This window comes from Wasmannia auropunctata, unplaced genomic scaffold (assembly GCF_000956235.1).
Source record: "Wasmannia auropunctata unplaced genomic scaffold, wasmannia.A_1.0 LD336001.1, whole genome shotgun sequence".
Classification (NCBI taxonomy): domain Eukaryota; kingdom Metazoa; phylum Arthropoda; class Insecta; order Hymenoptera; family Formicidae; genus Wasmannia; species Wasmannia auropunctata.
The window spans coordinates 567,569-589,675 of NW_012026889.1; the positions used below are offsets into that span (position 1 = coordinate 567,569).

Below are 22,107 nucleotides of genomic sequence, written 5' to 3' on the forward strand. Positions count from 1 at the left end.
AGCATGCTCGACTGTTATATAAGTCGCACCTTGCGATTTCCTTGGATATACTTCAAAGGAGCTAATTCTTACAGGTGAACGCGAAGCGACAGCCCAGTTTTTCGGGCAGCACCAACGGAAACGGTACTCTACGCGGCAAGAACAATCCCAATGTCAACGGCCTCGGCAGCCCCAAATTATATCCAAAGAGTCTCGATTACGAATCCGCCACCCTGAAGCGTAACAGTCACGGCCAGCAGCACATCCGTGCCGATCTCGATCAGGACAAATACTACTGAACGAGTTACCCGCGCGGAATATCGGCGTCGTTTGGATAGTGATTTGTGTTCTGGTCGTTTTAAGCACGTGATTTTTCATGTGATTTATTTGTACGCAGTGAGTCGCAGGTAATAACCACAAACGCGAACTCATTCCACGCATTTGGCAGCTGCATGTAAACTCTTCTGATCGACCGACGTTCGGTCGACGTTAAAGTGGGCAAATGTGAGGACAGACTTCCTGTTACAGGAAGATTGTATTTTACTTAACTAAGCTAAGGCGGCATCTTCGACGTAAAAACGACATACGTACGATCGAGCAAGCAAACGCCTGATTATAAGACTATACGTTTTTAGCATTAAGTAAGCAATATGTACGCGTTCTCTGACGCGTTCGAGAGTTAATGACGCTGCAATTAACGACGCAAATTAGTCGACGAAATTTTTCAATATTAATGATTACGTTTCGGAAGGGATATGGCGATAATCTTTTTTTCAGTCGCTGTGTTTTAAGATGTATATGAGATACATACTACTGTAATAGTGTGGCATTTTGTGATGCGTCGTATGTCGTGCGATGCGATAACTCGGAGGAAGATCCGAGGTGAAAACCGTTGTTTCAAGAAAGTTTATAAGAGTTTATTTTTGTTTCTGTGTATATATCCGTGAAAAAAGAGAGACATATAATGCGAAAGGACGAAACCGAGAATCAATCCCGCTCACGCTTGGGCATTCGACTTCGATTCATCTGTATAAAGTTTCACGATTTCTCATGGGAATTTTCATATTTTTCATATATTTGTAAGATTGTATTCATGCAACAGGAGAGAAAGAAACCGTATCTGTTAAACTTACGCTTGGTCCAAGGATTGATGGATTGATTTAGATATACCTAGATATATATACACAATTGTACAAATACAAAATGTATTATGTAGGCTTGCCTGGAGATATATTAGGGAGATAGTTTTGTCATTTTTGTTTTTATTCAGGAGAAATATCGAATTTTATATTGAGTAACGTAGTGCCATGATACGGAGTTGTGTACATAAAAAGTGCATATTCTTAAATGCAGTTTTATGAATGAAGTGAATGCGTATGTTATGTAAGAGATGAACACACGTCGCGCGACAATTGCATTTATGTATATTGGCTCACATTGAGTCGCGCCCGCGAATTACATTTATACATGCGATCGTTAAAATAATTTATCTTTCGCCTTGTCGGAGCCAAGGAGGGAATTAAATTGGATTGAAACTTGGAAGAATCTCTCCGGTGTCTTCCAGAAACTTAAGAGTTTAATCGTGTTAATTGCTTCCCGCGAGTTGGCGTAATCCGTCATGGGAAGAATGCGAGATAATGATATGTGAGGTCGCGAAATTTATGATGTAACAACGTTTGATGTTATGCCGAGCATCAGATAAATTATCATTATCGAGGTCACATGTACGTGTACGCGAGTAATGAATACTGTACCCGATGCATTTATCCCGCGCACTTGTTTGTAATAAAGACATGATTCTTTTTTTTTTACGACTCCGTAAGTACTTGTAATACCAATCTTCGCGATAAGAACGCATCTTCGACGTCATCATACGCATATAGCTCGTGAAGATCAAGCCTCCTTCCTAGAGATCGGCGAATTTTATATCAGCGTATTTTTCTATCTGCTTGATAACGTGATTCATGGACGATTCCGTGGGTGGCGGTTGGCAGTTTACAACCATGCGAAAGAAGTTGCCAAGATTCTTCTGCGGTAACGGCATGTAACTAATCATGAGATTCCCCTCCAGCATCAAACGCTTCTTTATCTCGGCCGTGACAGCGTACAGTCTCTTCCACCAATCTTTCGTTTCCTTCTGATTGCGCATTACTTTTGGTATATACCTGAAAAGACTCGTCGCCAATTATAACTGCGTATCTCGCGATAACGCGGGATCTCTTACCAAAAGCAGATGTTGCAGCATTGATAATCAGATTGCACCAGCCGGAAGCCTTCGATCTTGTTAATTCGATCGAGGAAATATCTCGTGTAGAACATCGCATCGTCCACCAGTTGCGAAAAGCCGATCTTGCCGCGGGCTTTCCACATCAACCAAAATTTCATTGCGTCGACCTTGAGGAGTATTATCAAATTGCAACGTTAATTTATGACAATTTTTCGACAAAAAATTGTAAAGATATTGGAACGATATTTTTTTTATCTTTTTTTTACGTGTCTAAGCGAGAACCTTAGATTCTTTTTATAATTTACTAATGACCGTGAATAAGTATGTGACGCTACATCACGCATCCTGTGAAGATTGTGATTACCTTTCTGCCGCATTGCACGCTTTTGTCACCTGTGTCCCAGCTAACGTCGTAAAATTTGTCCTGCTGGAAAAGATACTTGGCCCGGGCGGAATTCGCCTCGTGCAGCACGTTTTTACCTTTGACCAGGAATAAAGAGCACTGCAACGGCGCGCCGAGCATCTTGTGCGGATTCCAGGATATCGAGTCCGATCTGAATCAGCCATAAAGAGAACGCGGAACAGAGAAAATCGGTTAGAAAGACTGCCGGTTTCTATGTCAGGAAATCCAGTGTCAGCTCGGCATCGCAGAAAGGAAAGTATTTCCCCAGTCTTTTTTAGACTCGTAGTTATTATTAAATGTTTCGTTTAAACGGCCTAAACAAGATTTCGAAATAAATCACGCTACAGACAACGATTATTCAATTAAGACATTGATTTGCGGAACAGTGAACCTTTCAATTTTAGGAAGGTCAGTACTTTCCTTTCACGACGACATTCTGTCGCAAGAAATAATTACGAACAAATTAATGCCCCGCAGCCTGTACTGGTACGTATCCGAGAACATTAGGGTCCCACCGAGACAAGCCTGTAATGAATGTTTAGACTATATCGATTCCCCGAGCTAAATGGATATTTCATAATTATACGAACGTCTACGTGCAGCCAGAGTGACTCGCTCTGGCATACCCTAGCGATTTCCGGTAACGGATCGATCGCACCGAGCACCGTGGTTCCGGCGGTGGCATTCACGAAGAACGGTATTTCTTTTTTATCCTTCTTCACTTCAGTTATAAGTCTCTTTAGCTCAGACACCTTCATGCGACCAAACTCGTCCGTTTTTACCTAACGAATGGACGTACTCTTGTATAATTCATCATCATAATTAGCTTTCCCCTCGACAGAAAATCCAATCGTTTCGAAAAGCCAAGACTAAAGAATCTTTTTTCTAATATTTACTAAACTAAATAAATATGAGAATATTATGCAAAAATTTTGCTATCTTTGAAATTAAAATTATATTTTATATATATAAATATATTGTATATATATATATATATATATATATATATATATATATATTCTTTAGTCTTGCGGCTTTTCGAAACGATTGAATTCTCTCAAATTTTGATAAGTAAATCGGATACGCTCGGTCGAACGGTGATATTTTCCACTTCCGGTTCCGAACGGAAATGAGTTCAGTTTCAGCGGAAAATTTTGGGGATTTTTGATAAAAACCATTTCCCTTGTTTTTAAATGGGTGGCGTAGATGGTCTGAGACATTTTTTGTACATATACATATGATAACTGAACTCATTTCCGTTTGGAACCGAAAGTTGAAGATATCACCGTTTGACCAAGCGTACCCGATTTACTTATCAAAATTTTTAGGATTTTTGATAAAAATCCACTTCTCTCGTTTTTAAATCGGTGGTCTGAGAGACACTCTATATATATTAAATATTATTTAATTAATAATATATATAATAATTGCATAATGATGTAAAATCTGATTTAAAAAAAAAATCCAACAACTATTGTATATATTATTATTAAATTGGAATATGAATTAATTATAACTTTTTCACGTTGTCATACCTTATAAACATGAGCAGTGCCCACGCCCAACCAATTGGCACTTTTCAAAATTGAATAATGGCTGTCTTCGCTAGTAAAACACGCTAGAGGTGCTGACAACGAAAAGAGCCCTGTCTCTTTGACATACGGTACCACCTTGTGCCTGGCCAATAACATTCCGTACATATTTGATATGCTACCTCCTGGGCACATTATACCGTCGGCATTTGGCATCGATGGATAGCCGAACAGCTTCAGTGATTTTTGTATCACTTCTCGCTCTATGAGAGTAAATACCGGCGCGACTTCATAGGTATATCTAACAGAAAAGTTTGCAATCATAATTAGCAATTAGCTACTTGTATCTCATTTTATCTATAGAGCATTATTTTTATTATAGGGCATTCCTGAAGTCATTATCGACGAGAAGTTATAATCTAACTTCATTTCCTTTATTTTATCTTTCTAACGAAACCAAAAATTCCGTGGCGATGATAAGGACTTCAATACATCGTTATAATTGCAATTATTGTAGGTCGTGCATCGTCTGAGATGCAAACTGGGTTAGCAATATAGTCTGGTCACGAGACGATAAGGAAATAGCTTTGATTACTCATCACGTTTCGCCGCGAGAGAGGCAAATAGCATTGCGTCCCGTGAGCACGGTGAATACATTGTCCATTTTAAATTATTATTTTAAATTGTTTCTTAGAATTGAAAAGGTGTTCATACTGGCTGGTGTTTAACGCTTCCGTCAACCAGGAGCCAATTAATCCATACTCGTCAATTCCAGCGTAAAGTTGATTATGAAAATGCGGACTGGACGTTTTCACGGAGAATTGTATAGTCTGTCGTATCAGTGTTTCTAGTTCGTTGCTACTCGCTGGATTGTCGTCCAGAGAAAATGGCATGAGTTGCTACAAATAAGGAAATAATTATTCTTTACAAAAATTAACGCTGTTAAGCTTTAGAAAATATAATTATACAAAATATAATTTATGTCATAGAATTATAGAATTCTGTTCTAAATTGACGTGAATTATAAATTATCTAATGCAATCTTTAATAGATTTCAGCGTCGTAACTTCTATGGCCACAGATATGTCATCTTCAAAACAGTTATTAATTTTGTTTATTTAATCTATTATTTAGAATTATATTTGAATCTCTCTCTCAATAATCAAAAGATAAAAAACAAATTAATAAATTTGTTAGTTTGGATTTCGAAATTATTTCACAAGATTGCTTATTACATGTTACTCCATATTTTGTAAGGAAACTTCCTGAAAAAATGAAACATTATCGCGACATGTCAAAGTTCCTCGTGGAAAGCGACATTTCGTCTGGCGAACATTCCGATTACGCGTCAATGCTGCTCATTGACCCCATACCTATATCGCAACACTTCTGCGTATCATATTAGTAAATATTCCACGAGCAAGTATTCCATTGTACACCGTGGAATATTTTCTCCCGCCAGAATCCATTACTATCTACGTGCACTACATCGGAAATCGGTTGAAGCATTCAAGTTAGATGTACAAATGTATAAACATGAAACGTACTATTTATCATAATAATATTCTATGATATAATTAATTGTGCTTGGAATATAATTATTCTTTAATATATTATTAATGATTTCTGTTGCACGTTTGAGCGTATTAAATTTGCTCTGAAGTGCATAAGAACAATCTTCAAACAAGATAACACTTCGTTCAAGCGCGAAAAGAGGAGTGTAATCTAAAAGAAGAGTTTACAAATAAAGAGAAATATTTCAAATTTTAGCAAGATATGCGGTAAAGCGAATAATCGTTTTTTTTCTAATTGGTATGTGACAATTATGATGCCACTGTTAGAACAACAAAAACATTATCGAATTCATTAAACGTATATAGCTACTAAAAGTTAAACTTCATTTAATGTTATATTCTTCTTAATGTTAGACTATTTTACAAAAAATATTTATTGAATTAGATCTAAATATTTGACTGCTATATTTATTTATTAACTTTATACATTGTTTAATATATCAATTTTAATAATTTCTTAATTAATTATTTACTAATAAAACGCATATATATATATATATAGTAAGTATAAATTTAACTATATAAACAATCTTTTCCACATGTCTTCAATTCTTGTCATTCAATGTAAACAATATTATTATATAATCCTTATTTGATTAAAGGAGAAAAATAATAGAAATATAATGTTTCACGAAATTATAATGCAGCACAAAGCAATATAAAAAACATAGCATTACCGTAAAGTAAATTCTGACATAAATTTGTTTTAAATTTAAAAATACACTTCGAGCAACAGCAAATTAATATATATATTCGACATTTTTACACGACAGCTTTTGCTAGCACAAAAAATAGAAATGTTATTTACCGCCAATTGTGCAGGAAAAAGGTATCGTACCACAGGTTGATCGTCAGACCGATCTAACACATGCTCCTCCTTAAGTATTTTTAAAAACGTCTCCAACAGTTCAATGATATCGTTGGTACTTGATGCAGCCATGGCGAAGAGTACACTAACCGACCAACCGACAGATCCATCGGCCCGCTTGTTGGGCCCCTTCCATTTCAACTTTACCACTAGCGAATCGCTCTTTGTTACCGTCATTGAAAACACGTTGTACGTACGTGAACCTCGACGATTCCATTGCGCGGCTGCGGAGTTCGTGCGTGCCAATTATGCACAGAGTTCATCTCCCCGTTACGCCCGAGTTGGTTCTTGCACTTTGCCTTTCCGCAACTTGCATAAAAATACAACGAAAGTGGAATTATTGTCGTGCTCTAGATATCAATACGCTAGACATTTAAAATAGTTTAATCGCGATTAGACTAGCTCACAAATGTACTGTTTACTTGAACATCGATATTGAATAATTCTCAAATTTCGCAGCTTCTAATTGCGATCATATTCAATTAAATCGCATTTTGTACTAAAATCATAGAACATTGTAAGGAAAAATTTCTTTATATTCTCAGAGAAAAATTATGTGATAATTAGTACAGTATTTCTTAAATTTGAATTCGTAAGGATAGATTTCATTCAAGCACAGTGTTAAATATTCTGCAGTTCCATACAGTTTAAAAATGCAGAAAATTGATCTCTTGAAAATGGGAGAAGGAAACATGATGTTGAGGTAAACGGTTACACTTGAATGTTTTCAGAACTGCGGTTTTATGGAACATTTCTTTCCATTTCGTGCCATATTTTACGTTATGATTATAAGTTGCAAGTTGCATTATCGCACGCACACAATGCGCAATTGTAAAAAAATGGACATATCTCTTTCTTATGATAACGGAAAGAAAACAAAGCATAATCAACAGTGAAGTGTAATAAGACACTTTACGATGCGTGTTATAATTATTAAGAAAAAGTATTGGTATCTAATATTCCACGGACATTACGTAATACTGCTTCTAGGAGAAACTTTAAGACAAGTTGCAATGATTTAACTTGAAAAAAACTATTTCATTTTAACACGATTTATATATGAAAATTTATTTTCATTTTTATACGCGTATTCCTATGAAAGAGAAGCAGATAATACGAACAAATTATATCAGTAATTAATTCTATCTTTATTAACATATTTATCATTTTAAAAAAATTTCCATACATCTTATGTATCTATAAATTGTAAAGCGTCGATATTAAATTCGTAAATAAACTATTGTACTCGATACTTTTATCCGAGCATATGTGTTTTAAATGAAAAGGAACAATGCTTCTTTTAAATGACTTCATGAGTTGATGCTTCGAATATATAAATAATTCTTGGTAAAGACGAATCTCCAATGTTGTATATTAATAGAAAAACTCGCATTTACAACAAGTCAGCTCCGGCTTCTTTTATCTGATTGAGAATGTAATCCATGGAAGATTCCGTAGGCGGCGGTTGACATTTCACGACTACGCGAAAGAATTTGCATCGTTTCGGCTCCGGTAATGACACACAAGAGATCATGAGAGCTCTCTTCTCAAATAAACGCTTCTTTATTATGTCTGTGGCAGAATCCAAGTTTTTCCACCAGCTTGAAGTCTCTTCCTGATTACGTATGCTCGGAGGTATGTATCTAAAAGAATCCGTCATGACAAAATCACGAAATTTGCGATAATATAGAATTGCTTACCAAAAGCAAACAGTCGCAGAATCGTAATGTTCCAGCACCGAGCGGAAGCTGTCTTGGGATCCCTTTATTTGTACCAGAAGATATTTCGCATAAAACATGGCGTTATCTACCAATAGCTGTAAATCTGTTGTACCGCGAGCTTTTCACATTAACCAAAATTTCATTGCATCAACCTTAAGCCGTTTTATTTTCAAATGTTGAAACAAAAAAGTAATGACCATTTTTCAATTAATATTACAAAAATTGATAAAAATCTTAATTCTTTAGACATTTTTCAAAAATCTATCAAGCATCTTTTAAATATTTTTTATTTATTTGTAAACAATCTTAAATTGTTGTAAATAAAATATGATGTTTTGTATACAATAATTAAGATTGTGAACTGCAATTACCTTCCTACTGCATTGTACACTCTTACGATACTCCGTATCGTAGACGGGTTCGCAAAATGTATTAATATGTCGCTCGTCTCCAACGACGTTTGTCCGTGACAAATAGTTACTCCGGTCTGGGTTAGCTTGATCGGCGATCATGATCAAAGAACACTGATATGGCGCTTCGAGCATATTATGCGGATTCCAGAGTGCGACCTAATAGATCAGAACAAAGAGAAAAAATAAAAAGAAGCTACTGATCTCTCTATCAAGTATCAAGAAATTTTTACTTTAAACAAACAAAAAAAATAGCCAATAGAGCCGATGCGGATATCATAACAATTAAACATTTATTTTTGGAGCATTACATACGTAATAGAAATATGTTTAAAAATAATTATTTTTATATACGTGTTTTTCGCCAATATCTTTAAATCATCGTTTACAGGTAAAAAAATCGCTTAGCATTATCAGTTAAATGTAGCTAGTTCAAACTTTGCTGTTATTGTTAAAAGTTAACTATTAAAGATAAAATATATTTGTTGCAAGATACAATTTTATTAGTTAAAATAAAAGCGCCTTTTAACAAAAGTAGCTAAGAAAGTGACATATAGAAAGAATGATTTTGCTGAAAAATTTAAAAGTTTTGCTGGATAGTCCTCAATAGAATTAGCTAAACATCATTTAATTCTAGCAGCATTTTTTGCTGTAGCGCCTAAATTTTAACAACTAATAAATTTAGCTTTGGCAGTAACGATATTAGCTGTTCCTATTTTAAAGTTCACGCATTAGCTGCCACGGCTATATTTGTTAGCTGTGTTGGCTAATCCTTTCTCTGAGTGTACAATCTATGCTCTATCTTTAATTAAATATTTTTTTACCCCTTATCTTTTATCTTTTATCTCTTTGAGATAAGAAGTTTGCTGAAGAGGATCAAAAACTACTGATTGAAACATCTTTGTTTTTGTTTTTGTATGTAACGTTTCAAGAACGAATGTTAAATTGTTATCCCTATACCAGCAGTGCCACTACTACATTTCAGTAATGTTTTTACTGCACTAGTAGTTCTTTTTTACGAGGGATATCCACGTTGGCTGTATATTGACTATTTTTCTCTTTTTTTATTTTTATTTATTTCCAGAATTTTATTTTATTGTTTGTAATTTTAAACCTTCCAAACACCATGAAAAGAAAGAAAAATATCCTTTGAATTAATAAAAATTGCTCAGCATTTCATTAAACATACTTGATTTGTTTTAAATAAATAGCACACGTAAAAATTGTCGCCGTACCGATCATTTGTAATCCAAATGCGTGATTATATTATAGGATAAAAATATAATTCGCAAGTAGTAGAAATACAATATATTATCATAAATGTGTGATGTTGACAAAGAAAAATCTATAGGTAACTCGAACGAAAGTAGATTAATCACTCGAGAATTAATTGCTGACATAAGTTAAAAGATTAAATTATTATAATATTTACCTACAAATCTTTGGGAGAAAGAAATCGTAAAACAAGATCATTGCTAGATTCTTCAAACGCTTGTTCCTCTTTGAGGAGCTTCAGGAGATTCTCCAAATGCTCGACAACACTTTCAGAACTTAATGCTGCCATCACGAAGAATATATTTTAGACTGACTGATCAATTGTCAAATATGGCTTACTGGTTGGATCCCTTCCATTTCGAACTACCAAAGTCGAATTGGCGTAGTTGTTCTAAACGCTGTGCGTTATATAAATTATTATTATAATGTGGCGATAATCCTCTTTATATGGCCGCATTATAACAATGTTTTATGTTTATAATTACTATAATATATAAAAATTTATCTTTAAGCATCTATGTCACGCTCGAGTTCATCTATCCGCGAAATTATTAACGTGCTAGCATTTAAAATATTTAAAAGAAAGTTACATTATATTGCCAATAATAATAATTGTTCAAATAATTGTTAATAATCTTTATATCACAGATGTTCAACAGCCCGCGGACCAAATTCGGCCCGCAGAGCCTATCAGTCCGGCTCGAGAACGTCTTCCAAAATATGAAGATTACACTCCTCGTGACAATACCTATAGGTAACGCAGAGAGGGCAATAATTTGATATTAGTCTGGCCCGTGGGTAATGGTTAAAACTTGAGCCTGGCTTCTCGGAGAAACTAGCTGGGCACCCCTGTTTTACACCTTCGTAACTTGTAATTGGATGTTAATTTTGTCCAATAAATTAACGCCTGAATGAAATCATGTTTCATTTTTTAAAAAATTATGTGATTGATATATTAATATTAATTTCTTTTAATCAATTTAATATAGGTAATGTTATTTGCATTTTTTATATATTTTATTATACTCCTATAAATAATTGATTAATACGAAAAATTAACTTTGAAAAACAATTATCAGCAATTGCAATCAAATATTTTAAAAGTGCATCTTTATTTAATATTTTTATATTTCTACATATTATTTTATTTTATAATTATTTTTATTAAGTATTACATGTTGGGTTATCACATAAATAGTAAATACATGCAGCGTACAGTTGCAAAGAAACCAGGTTATACTATTTCATTGCATTTTTAATAAAAAGAAAACAAAACGTAATTAAGTGCAATTCAAAAAAATATTTTAAGAGGCACATTAATTATAGTTAAATGTTCCATGTGTTGTACAACATTCCACTCTCTGTAGGAAATTCAGAAATCTGAGCTTTACGCCTTTCATACCTGTAACAACATAAGCGAAAAATAAGAAACAATAATTAGACAAGTATTGGAAATTATCTTCATTCTCATTATTTCGTATCACCATTAAATTGAACTTGTTACATAAACTTCTTTGTAAATTTTCTTGTATCGTTTTATAGATCGTTTTATTGCAAAATTAAAGATTTAGAAAATAAAGATTGGCATACGGAAATATTCTGTTTAATTAAATTTCTGTTTAATCCGTACCAAAATCGTGTCTTTCCTGGCTACTTGCGTCGTGACGGACGGCGTTATAACATCGAGTGGTAATCGTGGTATGATACCTTTCATAGAGGCCCACTGACCCTCGCAGAGTTCATGAAAGGTCAGACGCAGCAGCGATTGGCCGCCCAGTATACCTGGACCTCTGCATATTGCACCAGCCCCAAATTCCCAAATACTCCAATTACCTGTGACTAAAACGCGCTGTATCTGAAACGGATTGGTCAGATTCGCGAAGCTCGCGAATCTTTTGCGCAGCCAAGAAGCAACGTAAGAGGCACGGCAATCGCAATGCCAGGGATTCTGACTCAGGCGTACTTGCGGAATCGTAGATACCGCATCCATACTGCCAGGCGGCAAGAAGGAGAGGTCATTCGATTCCAGTTGCCTAAAAATAACAGCATGTTACATTTATATTTACTTTTATTTTATTATATTAGTTTACATGTATATTTCAAAAAGGATACTCATAATATCATAATATATAAAGAATTTTGATATTAAATAATATTAATTAAAGTCAGTAATGTTACAATGATACAAAATTTCAAGCATCGACTTACAGCTTCCGCAAGTTCGGCGTGTCCTCGAAAACTCCTGATTGTAGTACTTTCAATCGATTAGATTGCAGAAAAAGAGAAGTGAGATTGAACAAGCCGCGGAAAACGCCTCTTACGAGGATTTCTATGCGATTGCCATAGAGAATAAGACGTTCCAAGGATACCGAATTGTTGAATAATCCAGGTGTCAGATTTCTTATATGATTATGTCCTAGTCGAAGCTCTCGTAACGCTGCCGTACCGTGAAACGCTTTTGCATCAATCTATAACAAAGAAAGGTATTTATGCCTAAACAGAAATGATCTTCTAAAAACTTATAAGATATTATAAATATTTTTGATAAAAAACATATTTTATAATATACACTTATATGTTAATATTTTAATTCTTTAAAATAAAATTAAGATCAAAATTATAAAATGTAAAAATTATTTACACGAGATATTCTATTGCTTGATATTTCCAGAATTTCCAATTTTCCCAGAGTCAACAGCAATCCTTTGGACAATTCCGTAAGTCGATTGTTCCGCATATTTAACTCTTTGAGAGACGTCAGATCATTGAATATACCATTAGGCAGCTCTTTCAAACGATTTTCCTCGAGTGTGAGGCGTTTGAGATTAACGGTCTCCCGGAAAATTGAAACGGGTAATCCAGCTAGTCGGTTTTTACCCAGCAACAATTCATCAAGATTCGCGAGGCCATGAAATGCACCGGGGGATAATAACGAAATGCGATTGCAGGAAAGATCCAGCAAAGCCAAATAGGCGTTACTCAAAAAAAGATCATCTGGCAAAGTACGAAGTTTATTCGACGACAGATCGCTAAATGAAAAATGTATATTGAACCATTAGTAAAACGGCAAAAAAAATGAATTTCAGCAGGATATATTACATAATTTTTGTATCAGTAAGATATATCAAATATAATAAATTTTAATATATAGTTATAAAGGAGTATATGTATAATATATACATTAAGCATTTAAACATTTAATTATTTCTCTCTTTTTACTAAACTTTTTCAAAACAACTAAATAAAGCATCTTGATATTTAAAAATTTATGTGAAGAACCTATGAAATTATTACGTATTGCTACGATTACTAATCTCCATGCTTTTTTTTACTTTTTTTTAAATTAGTAATAGTCATGAGTATCTCACGTACAGTATTCGGAGATTTCTTAGTCCAAGAAACTGACTACGTTGAATTTCCTTCAAGAGATTGTTACTCAACCTGACATTTGCGATGCCATGCAACGACAGGAACAAGCTCGGCGCCAAATGTTCGACAAAATTGCTACTCAAGTCTCTGTAATTCACAGTTTCGTTAGAATGCATGCATCTCTCGATTGTTACATGACTTACAGATGGTGTAACTGCGTCATGTTCTTAAATGTGTCTCTGTGCAGAGCGCTGAGCCGATTACTTCCGAGATCTCTAAAACGTTGAAGAAATGATATTTCCATTCTCGAAGCATTTGTGCTAACAATAAGATTAAATATAAAAATATGCATTTTCTTGATGAAAAAAATCAACATTAAATCTTATATTAAATAAGAAGTCATAATTAAAAAAGAAAGAAATAATTATTTTATATTGTGCAATATATAAAACAAAAAAATTTTTTTTGAAAAATAAGAATTAAGATTTATATACTATACAAATTTCGAATTTTATAATTAATATGAAACATTTCTATCTTTACGAACACTTTCGATTATTTTTTTGAAAAAGATTAATCACTGAATTTCAAATAAATTATCCTAATATTATCTATCAAATTACTTACAGCCTCAGCACGTCGGCAGGAACCAATTGCGTCGGGGGTAGATCTAGCAGATTATATCTCCAGCAGGACACCGATTTCATTTCCGGTATGCATTTGCAAGGCCCCTCGACGCAAATCTCCCAGTCCTCTTCTCTCAGACTGATCTGCCAAACTGCCAAAAGCGTGAGTATGTTTTCGTGTCTACTCGAATCGAGATTCTTACCGGGATGTTCGACCGCTCGCAATCTCCGTTCAAGACTGGACAGACGGTTCTCCATCTCCTCGAGAATCGACATCGATTCCTCCGGGGGCGTCGACGAATATTCCATATCTGCGCTCATACAAGATGTTTCGTTTCAAGTTTCGCGGTCGCGTTTCTTAAATCTTATCGAAGACATGCCGAAGAGTCGAGTTTTGAGAAAAACAGTGTAATTTCGACAAATATTACTTCGGCCTTTTTCACGCTCGAAGATCTTTCGCCAACGATTATTTAATTCGTTACCTGCAGAAATCTGCGTGGTATTCGCGGTGCAGATGTGCGAGACGAAGGAATACGTGTTTGTCTTGCAGAATGAAAGGAAGACAATTGCACAGTAAATCTTTGTGGATAAGTCAGTCATGTCACAGACGGTTCGGACCAGACGACACATTATAGACGGGATAAAGTGCGCCAGACTGAGGATGGGATTCGCAAGCCGACCGTCATCCTTCATTGCGCACGGTCGCATCCTCATTATCTTGGACATTGATTTGGAAGGTAAACTTATTACGACGAAGATTGACGGACAATGGCCTCGCGCGCACAAATTATGGTCTTTCACGCACGTTGTGTATACACGCTTAGCGAATCAATTAATGTCCTGATATTTATAAGATTTATAAAAGCTTTATTTAATATCTAAAAAAAAATATAATTGATTGGCATAAAATTACAAAAATATCATGTGTTTATTACGTGTATAATAATACAGTTGAACTTCGATAACTCGAATCTCAAGGGAGGAGCTATAAAAATCTTTGAGTTATAGAAGTTTTGATTTATCAAAGTTTGAATAAAAGAGAATTGAAAATTTGACTTACGGAAGCTTTGTATGAGATTTTATAATTTTCCAATTATAATGGCTTTTAAAGGAAAAAATTCGAGTAGTTTTCGAGTTATCGAGGTTCGATTGTATATAGTTAATTTCTATTAAACAAGATCTTATTGCGAGATTTATTTTATGTTAGATTAAAAAGGGTAATTATGTTGAGACAAGGACAAGTACAATAATAAGGAGGATACAATTTAATTCTTTCCAGCTTATATAATTTAACGTGTCTTTTACTGTTTGCCATCTGGAAAACAAACTATAAAGCTTTGACGTTTATTTATCAATCGATAACGATAGCTAAGATAGCTTGTCTGTAATGTGTCGACATCATTCATTATGCTGCAGTTACGAGAAAGAAACATATTATGCAATACAACAGTAACATGTGTGTACAGTATGGCGTATTATTACTTAAGAATAGATAAAATAGGAAGAGATACGATCACGTTCTTTCTTTCTTTCAAAGTAATAAATGTGATAATAGTTCAAAGGTCCATTTATCTATAATTTCTTTAATAACATTTTGCTGTAAAAAACGTATCTCAAAATTAAAATACATGTAATATTCTGTGCTTTGTGTATAATAACAGAAAATAAAATGGATATGAAACTTCCCTATCCGTTATCTGTTTGAGTCTCGAGAATACATTTTGCGAACTACATGTCAGAACAGATTGCAGACGCCATTAGAAAGCCTGTTCAAATTTGCGTATCGAGAGTACATATTCAATACCTGCACACACAGCTTACATAAATTAGAAACTACGAGGATCAACTATGTCGCAGAAAAGGAAGTGATTATGACGGACAAAATCAATAGTTGCTCATCATTAATATTTATTAGATAGATACTTTACATTCGTATATAGCGTATAGTTTAGCGGCCAATTTTGACATTAAGATTTTGTCACGTAATCATATCCAGTTTTCTTTGCGTATCACCGTACCTCAATTCTCTCTCGTCGTTAGAGAGGAAGAGTCGCATTGTAGTACGATATTAAGACATTTACTCAAACTAAATAAATTCACTATAATAATCTAACAGTTTATTTCGATGATTAGTATTCTACTTCGCGTTTCTCGGTGTTTTTCCAGAATCGTGTGATTGTTTAGGACAGTCTTACTCCGCCGGATCCAGGACACTCGCCTTTGCTCTTCACAACCAATTCTAAAATTGAAATACAGCGTGATTTAATGTGACTAATATAAATAATATATTAAGTTGGTGCAAATAAAATAGCCATTTTTCGTATTATTATACGGCCATTTTGCATTTAGAGAGAAAGAAATATGAAATTAAAGATAATTCGATTTTGATTTTTAAAAAATATATTTTTCATTTCTAATTAGACATTTCCATAAAGTGGCAGATTTTGGTTAAATTGATCTAATTGCAATTAAATTTATGAATAGTATTATTCTCTATAATAGAAAAAGTATTAATATTTGCATCGACCTAACGGTTAATATAAATAATTAATATGACTTATGTAGTTAATTTATATGCAAATTTCGTGTGCTTACTCGATCCCGTCTCGCAATTGTGAACATCCAAATTACACTGCGTGCCAAAGGTCCTCGTCTTGACGCTGGAGTCGGTAGGATCGTGAGCGCAAACAGGATCATAATTGGTCCCGCAATCTCGCTGGCAATCCTTTTTATTCTTCTTCGCATCCTTAGCCGCCTTTATAGCGTCTTTTACCTCTTTCGACGGTGTCGCTGCTTCTTTGATATCTTTGGGCTCCTTTACATTCTTCATGGTGTCAACTTTTCCTGCCTCGTCGGGAAGAGCGTACGTATCCTCGCAAAACGTGAACATGCTGAGGAACGCGAAGGCTAGGAAAAATCAAGGATAGAAGAAGAGAGAGCGAAAAAAGAATGTGAAATTAAAGATAATTCGATTTTGATCCAAAAAATATTTTTCATTTCTAATCAGACATTTCTATTTTATTATTTTATAAAGTGATCGATTTTGGTTACATTCTAATTGCAATTGATAAGTTTATGAATTTTTTCCTATATTGGAAAAAGTATTAATACTATTTTCTCAATTAATAAAGGATTATGGTGAACGAATGGCAGTGGGACGAAATTTAATTTTAAACAATACGATTTTCGAAAGCCTTTCTATTAACGAATTGTAGACAGGATAGTATTACGTAAATCCGTTAATAGTGGCTTAGCCTCACTGCTAGGATGTTGTTCGGCCTTAATACGCGTCTCTATTGAATGATTGCGGCTTTATTGAAATCAAGGTTTATTTTGAATCGAGACCAGTCCGCTCCTTGCGGCGATTGTGACGTTCCTTTGCTCAAGGCCGTTTACGCCCACGCCCATTTAAAGACATTTCCTTTTGCGGTGAGGCTTCTTCGAAAATTTCCATTGCTCTCTCGCGTGAAACACAGTTACGTTTCTGATCGTTCATAAATAATTAATCAGAAAGGAAACGCACTTGCGTAATTCAAATTTACGATGTATTGTCGATTTAGATCGAGTCAAATTGGATTTTAAATGATGTAATTTTGAGAAAAGTGTTTATATATTGTAATAATATCAAAATTTAATTTTTTCAAATTTTTACACTTTAGTTAATAAATCTAATCTCTAAAATTTCTTATTTTATTGTTTTTGATCAAAATCGTATAAAAAAGGAGAGAAAAGTTTTTATAAAATCCTTACAAATATGCAATCAATTAATAATAACATATTATTAATAATAAATTATATTATAAATAATTGTAATATTTTAATATCGTATTAAACTCTTTCGCCCGCGCGTTTCAGAATTGTTATACATATTTGAATTCACTTTTCAAAAAATGCACTTAGTCGATTGCAAGAATGATCGATTTTAGCGCTATAAAATGTCAAAATAACATCGGTGCAGTTTTCGTACCAACTATAACTGCTACCTCCATTTTGCTGGCTGATTGGTGACGGCCCGGTTGAAAGTCAATGAAAATCGGTAGTTCTAGGCACGGCGAATGGCTATCACGAGAGAACTGGTATATCGTGTCACCATGCAACGTTTATAAACCGAGTGTGACGGTTAAATCTATCCCCACCTGAGAGAGATTGAGAGTATAGAATGTATCATGCTCGGTTAATTTTACTTTACATAGCGCTTGATTTCCATATTTGATATATTTTGTTAAAGAAACGCAGATTGTAACTAGTCAATCAAACGTTTTTACAAACCATGAAATAAAGAGCATATTCCATATAAATTATATTATTAAAATTTTTAGATAATATTATATTGCCACGAATTAAAACAACTAGACTTTCACTTTATATTCTCATTTTAATAATATCGAATTTTACATTATGAGATTATTATTTTTTTGAGAAAAATTATTTTTCTGCCTCGTTGATAAAATACATATTAAACACTGCACATTTAACATTATGCAGATGTATCTTTATATTTTATACAAGAGATAAATAATTTGTTAAAGTTTTAATTTCCAGCGTACTTTGTTACTTGGCACAAGGTGGCACCGAATAATCATAGTATCATAGTGCATAAAAGGAAAGATCATTCCTGTAATCTTCTCTAATCATGTCGTTCCGACGTCGATTACGAGATAGATTCGACAGCGCTCTATGTTCGCGGCGATTTTTAATGGATTTTTTTTTTATATCAAAAAGAAATACTTTTCTGACTTAACTTTGTGGTCGCAAATCGGGAGAATAAATACAGTATTTCTTATGTCGAAGGTATAAGTTTTATATATAAGTATATTAATATATACTTATAAAAATAAATAATTACAAAAGTAGGGAGAAATGACGCGACGATGAAGCTCGATGACAATGTAAATCTCTCACTACTCTCTTCGTTCTGTGAGCTGCCTCTCTTCTTCTACGTAACTCTTGAATAGATTTAAATAGTCGTGCCAAGATTCGTGGAACGTAAACGCCTCGGCGATGCGACACGCAGGTGTCGTGCATCCTTCCGTCGAATTTGAACGAGCACTGTTTTGCGCCTTGTATTTCTCAACGGAGCTTTTTACTATATCTTCGAGAGTGTTTAGAGTTTCCGTGCTGGCATAAGCTGAAAAATATGAGAAACTCTTAGCGAAGTATAATAAATAAGAAAATAATAGTCTTGATTATAAGCGCGTGTTTTTATTTAAAGCGCCTTGTTCCAAATTTATTAAAAATTAACTCTTATTCTAATTAAAGTTGAAAGTTCAGAGATTTAATCTGAGAACTCTTACGTGATGAGAACTTGCGTTCCTCGTCGTCCTCGTCTTTATTAGAAACCTTCTTCTTAATGATCTCAAGTTTAGGTATAAAGAGCAGCAAGCAGATTACTGCGATAAATTTCACGATCATCTTGAAGATCACTAACTTCAATATGATTTTCGCGATGGTGAATGCATTTAGTTTGAGAGCGAGCGGCAATCCTAGATCGATACTCGGCAAAAGGGAAATTTGAGCCACATCCGAAAGCGAGTAGGGTGCACCATAAATCGGAGTTGGAACGGAAGTGTGTATGGAAGGACCATATCCTACGGAAACAAAGCGTTAAATAATAAATTAAGCAATCAAAGAGCACTACAAATATAATCCAAATTAATTTAATAAATAAAATTTAAAATAGGAGCAAAAAAACTTTTGCCAAAGAAAAATTAATTTTAATTAAAGACTATTAAAGATTATTAATCAAATATATACGTTTTCGCAACTTGTTATAAAATTATTTTAAAGGTCTTACATAAACATTTGCAAATTTCAAAAAGTTTTACAAATTCTTATTTAAGTATAGCAAAGAAGAATAATATAATAATTATATATATAAATAATGTAATTAAATTTTTCTATTATAATATAAATTTTTTATCAAATTTTGATTTAGTTCAGTATTAAATTTATCACAATAATAAGTATAATACACATTTAAGTAAATCAAGTAATTCAAGTCATTCTTTGGTGGCCGGTGATTCTCATCTCACCTTGTTGGGGCGGTAGATAGTTCCCGGGTGATCCATACGAGGAAGTCTGAGGATAAAACGAGGGACCGTCGTTCGGCGGTCCATACGGATTCTGCGGCGGGCCGTAAGAATTCTGCGGTACGCTATAGCGATCGCCGTAGTCCACCGATGGCTTGAAGGGTTGCGGGTAAGAGTCGCTGAACGAAGGAGCGTTGGGCCCGCCGTAGGTGATTCGCGGGCTCTTCGGCGCGTACGTCGAATCGGGCGAACCGTACTCCATTTCCGGCTTGTAAATGGGCCCCTGCACGTACTCCCTCCTGTTTGTCTTCGTCTTTGAGTCCGTCTGCACGATCCCTTCTCGTGGATCGTCGCTGTGACGCGAGTGCATCAGTGCCTGGAGGTAGCTGTCCCTTTTCCAAGCGGTCTTCGGATTTTTGCTGACCCAAGCAGACTTGCGGCTGTCGACGTAAGAGCCGCGAGGACCGGCGTCCTTCGTGACGGGTCTCTGAGAACCGGCATGCTCCCCGGAAGACATTCGACTGACAATCGTGGGAGACACGAGGGGAGCAATTCTTGTGGAAGCGATATCGTTGGAATCGGCGACGATTGATGCTTTGGTCGACAAAGGAGAACCGAGGACTAGTTCCTTCCCCAAAGTTATCGACGCCTCGGATTCTCTGGCCTCTATCTTCAGAGTCGATGCGTCTGGCGTATCTTGATAAATCGTGGGCACAGCTTCGTGGGATGAGACTGAGGTGAGGTAGAGCAGAAAGATTTCCAGAATCCAGCTGAGTCGCTGCTTCCGCGTTTGGTAATAAGACATTTTGATAATCAGCTATCGTTGGAGAAATATCTGCAATAAAAAAAATAGATCACAATTAATTTATATAAACTATTAAACTGGAATAGTATTTTTGTATACTACCATTGTTTTCTCCAACAGCAAGTAAACCGTCTGACATTTTGTCCGGCGATTCAATGCGTTTTAATAATTTTAGCAATAATAAATTATTATATTTATTTTATTATTTTTGCGCATTACGTAAGACTTTAATAAGATATTAAAGTAAATGTTAGAAAATTAGAAGATTAATCTTTACTGATTCCTCATACATGCTCTCTTTAGCTAGATAACATAATAGTGAATGGACTTGTTAGAGATTCTAAAAGCAATCCTTTGAATCGATTCTAATTAGAAAAAGAAGAGATGGGCAAGTAGTACAAACAAGCAGCAGGACACGAAATGCCTTCTAGATGAGCGCGGAAGATTCCTCTTGAATACGAAATGCAAGTAAATGTCGCGCATACTAAACGTGTAGCGGTCTTCGCCCCTTTTTAGCGCAATCAATTCAACAATGACCTTAATTCACGAGTACAAAAATAATAAAAACAGCTGCAATTTGCAATGGACTTTACAATAGACTCTTATTATATATATCATACATATAACTTGGCATTGTTATTATATCACTATTTATTTTGCTATCTATATTTATTAATATTTGCAGTTATAAAATAAACCTAAAATCAAATTACAATACAACAGCAAATTTATATTTACACTATATTACAATAATAATTTTATTTAAATTAATAAAAATAATTATTGATAAATCTTGATAGAATCATATAAAATAGATAAAGTTAATTAATTTTTAAATAGAAATACTCATAAATTTTGTTAAGACTTACCATCGAATTTATATATAAAAAATAATTAAAATATTTATTAAAAATAATTTTAATCATGTATTGCTTTATATATTGTACATAAAATTGTATTTTTTAAATTTATTTAAAGTATAATTATACCAAACTTTTATATCAAAATTTGTTCATAATACCTACTAAATTAAGTCAGGCAAAGAACTTCGAATGATGATTATACATACGTTGACTATTTCCACTTAAAAATAATTTTCTAGTTCGAATAGAAAATAACGTAGACTTTTTTAGCTCCTCAATTGCTCTCTAAGATTCTAATGTTTCCCCACAAATCTTGTTACTTACCGAGTTATTCACTTCCGCATTAAACACAAAAACTTATAGAACTGTTCTAACAAATGACGAGTTCACAGGAAACATTCTTACTGACTGGCACTCACATCGATC

The 22,107-nt window shown here is 34.3% G+C and overlaps 5 protein-coding genes across 6 annotated transcripts in view; 1 reads left to right on the forward strand and 4 right to left on the reverse strand.

The window, feature by feature from the left end:
• The window catches only part of LOC105453225 (semaphorin-5B), an 89,219-nt gene extending 87,429 nt beyond the window's left edge, over positions 1 to 1,790 (forward strand). The window contains exon 15 of the mRNA XM_011694994.1: positions 75 to 1,790. Within this exon, the coding sequence (XP_011693296.1) occupies positions 75 to 278 (204 nt within the window). The 3' untranslated portion in view covers positions 279 to 1,790. The remainder of the gene's footprint in view (positions 1 to 74) is intronic.
• Positions 1,222 to 8,230, reverse strand: LOC105453224 (cysteine sulfinic acid decarboxylase). 2 transcript variants are annotated; one of them, XM_011694991.1, is made up of 9 exons: positions 7,981 to 8,230; positions 6,554 to 6,892; positions 4,856 to 5,040; positions 4,145 to 4,442; positions 3,200 to 3,391; positions 3,070 to 3,134; positions 2,571 to 2,760; positions 2,204 to 2,373; positions 1,222 to 2,144 (listed from the first exon to the last, which is right to left on the reverse strand). In XM_011694991.1, exons 2-9 carry the CDS (start codon positions 6,758 to 6,760, stop codon positions 1,886 to 1,888), a joined length of 1,566 nt encoding a protein of 521 aa, XP_011693293.1. In that variant the 5' UTR covers positions 6,761 to 6,892; positions 7,981 to 8,230; the 3' UTR covers positions 1,222 to 1,885. The 2 variants fall into 2 exon arrangements, with proteins under 2 accessions (XP_011693293.1, XP_011693292.1); XM_011694990.1 differs by having other exon boundaries at positions 6,524 to 6,892; positions 7,981 to 8,228.
• A 2,902-nt stretch (positions 8,231 to 11,132) lies between these two features.
• LOC105453223 (leucine-rich repeat-containing protein 15-like) lies at positions 11,133 to 14,706 on the reverse strand. The gene is made up of 9 exons (XM_011694989.1): positions 14,467 to 14,706; positions 14,188 to 14,295; positions 13,986 to 14,136; positions 13,562 to 13,633; positions 13,362 to 13,505; positions 12,631 to 13,018; positions 12,198 to 12,457; positions 11,620 to 12,022; positions 11,133 to 11,391 (listed from the first exon to the last, which is right to left on the reverse strand). The coding sequence occupies exons 1-9, from the start codon at positions 14,696 to 14,698 to the stop codon at positions 11,386 to 11,388; spliced, it is 1,764 nt and encodes a 587-aa protein (XP_011693291.1). The 5' UTR covers positions 14,699 to 14,706; the 3' UTR covers positions 11,133 to 11,385.
• Positions 14,707 to 15,872: 1,166 nt separating this feature from the next.
• Positions 15,873 to 18,083, reverse strand: LOC105453227 (agrin). Its single transcript, XM_011695001.1, has 3 exons — positions 17,952 to 18,083; positions 16,580 to 16,891; positions 15,873 to 16,223 (listed from the first exon to the last, which is right to left on the reverse strand). Exons 1-3 carry the CDS (start codon positions 17,971 to 17,973, stop codon positions 16,165 to 16,167), a joined length of 393 nt encoding a protein of 130 aa, XP_011693303.1. The 5' UTR covers positions 17,974 to 18,083; the 3' UTR covers positions 15,873 to 16,164.
• Positions 18,084 to 18,778: 695 nt separating this feature from the next.
• Positions 18,779 to 22,107, reverse strand: LOC105453229. Its single transcript, XM_011695002.1, has 4 exons — positions 22,006 to 22,107; positions 20,017 to 20,848; positions 19,279 to 19,572; positions 18,779 to 19,112 (listed from the first exon to the last, which is right to left on the reverse strand). The coding sequence occupies exons 2-4, from the start codon at positions 20,816 to 20,818 to the stop codon at positions 18,886 to 18,888; spliced, it is 1,323 nt and encodes a 440-aa protein (XP_011693304.1). The 5' UTR covers positions 20,819 to 20,848; positions 22,006 to 22,107; the 3' UTR covers positions 18,779 to 18,885.

Excerpts from the sequence above, each read along its gene's own strand:
- LOC105453224 (XM_011694990.1), bottom strand. The coding sequence starts at position 6,760 with ATGACGGTAACAAAGAGCGATTCGCTAGTGGTAAAGTTGAAATGGAAG. Across the intron at positions 5,041-6,523 it reads TTTTTCCTGCACAATTGGCG|CAACTCATGCCATTTTCTCT; the intron begins GTAAATAACATT and ends CCTTATTTGTAG. Across the intron at positions 3,135-3,199 it reads CACTCTGGCTGCACGTAGAC|GCTTGTCTCGGTGGGACCCT; the intron begins GTTCGTATAATT and ends CATTCATTACAG.
- LOC105453223 (XM_011694989.1), bottom strand. The coding sequence starts at position 14,698 with ATGAGGATGCGACCGTGCGCAATGAAGGATGACGGTCGGCTTGCGAAT. Across the intron at positions 14,296-14,466 it reads TACCACGCAGATTTCTGCAG|ATATGGAATATTCGTCGACG; the intron begins GTAACGAATTAA and ends GTATGAGCGCAG. Across the intron at positions 12,023-12,197 it reads ACGCCGAACTTGCGGAAGCT|GCAACTGGAATCGAATGACC; the intron begins GTAAGTCGATGC and ends TGTTATTTTTAG.
- LOC105453227 (XM_011695001.1), bottom strand. The coding sequence starts at position 17,973 with ATGGAGGTAGCAGTTATAGTTG. Across the intron at positions 16,892-17,951 it reads GGAGGTAGCAGTTATAGTTG|CCTTCGCGTTCCTCAGCATG; the intron begins GTACGAAAACTG and ends GATTTTTCCTAG. Across the intron at positions 16,224-16,579 it reads CAATTGCGAGACGGGATCGA|AATTGGTTGTGAAGAGCAAA; the intron begins GTAAGCACACGA and ends TTTCAATTTTAG.
- LOC105453229 (XM_011695002.1), bottom strand. The coding sequence starts at position 20,818 with ATGTCTTATTACCAAACGCGGAAGCAGCGACTCAGCTGGATTCTGGAA. Across the intron at positions 19,573-20,016 it reads CTATCTACCGCCCCAACAAG|GATATGGTCCTTCCATACAC; the intron begins GTGAGATGAGAA and ends TTGTTTCCGTAG. Across the intron at positions 19,113-19,278 it reads GGAACGCAAGTTCTCATCAC|CTTATGCCAGCACGGAAACT; the intron begins GTAAGAGTTCTC and ends CATATTTTTCAG.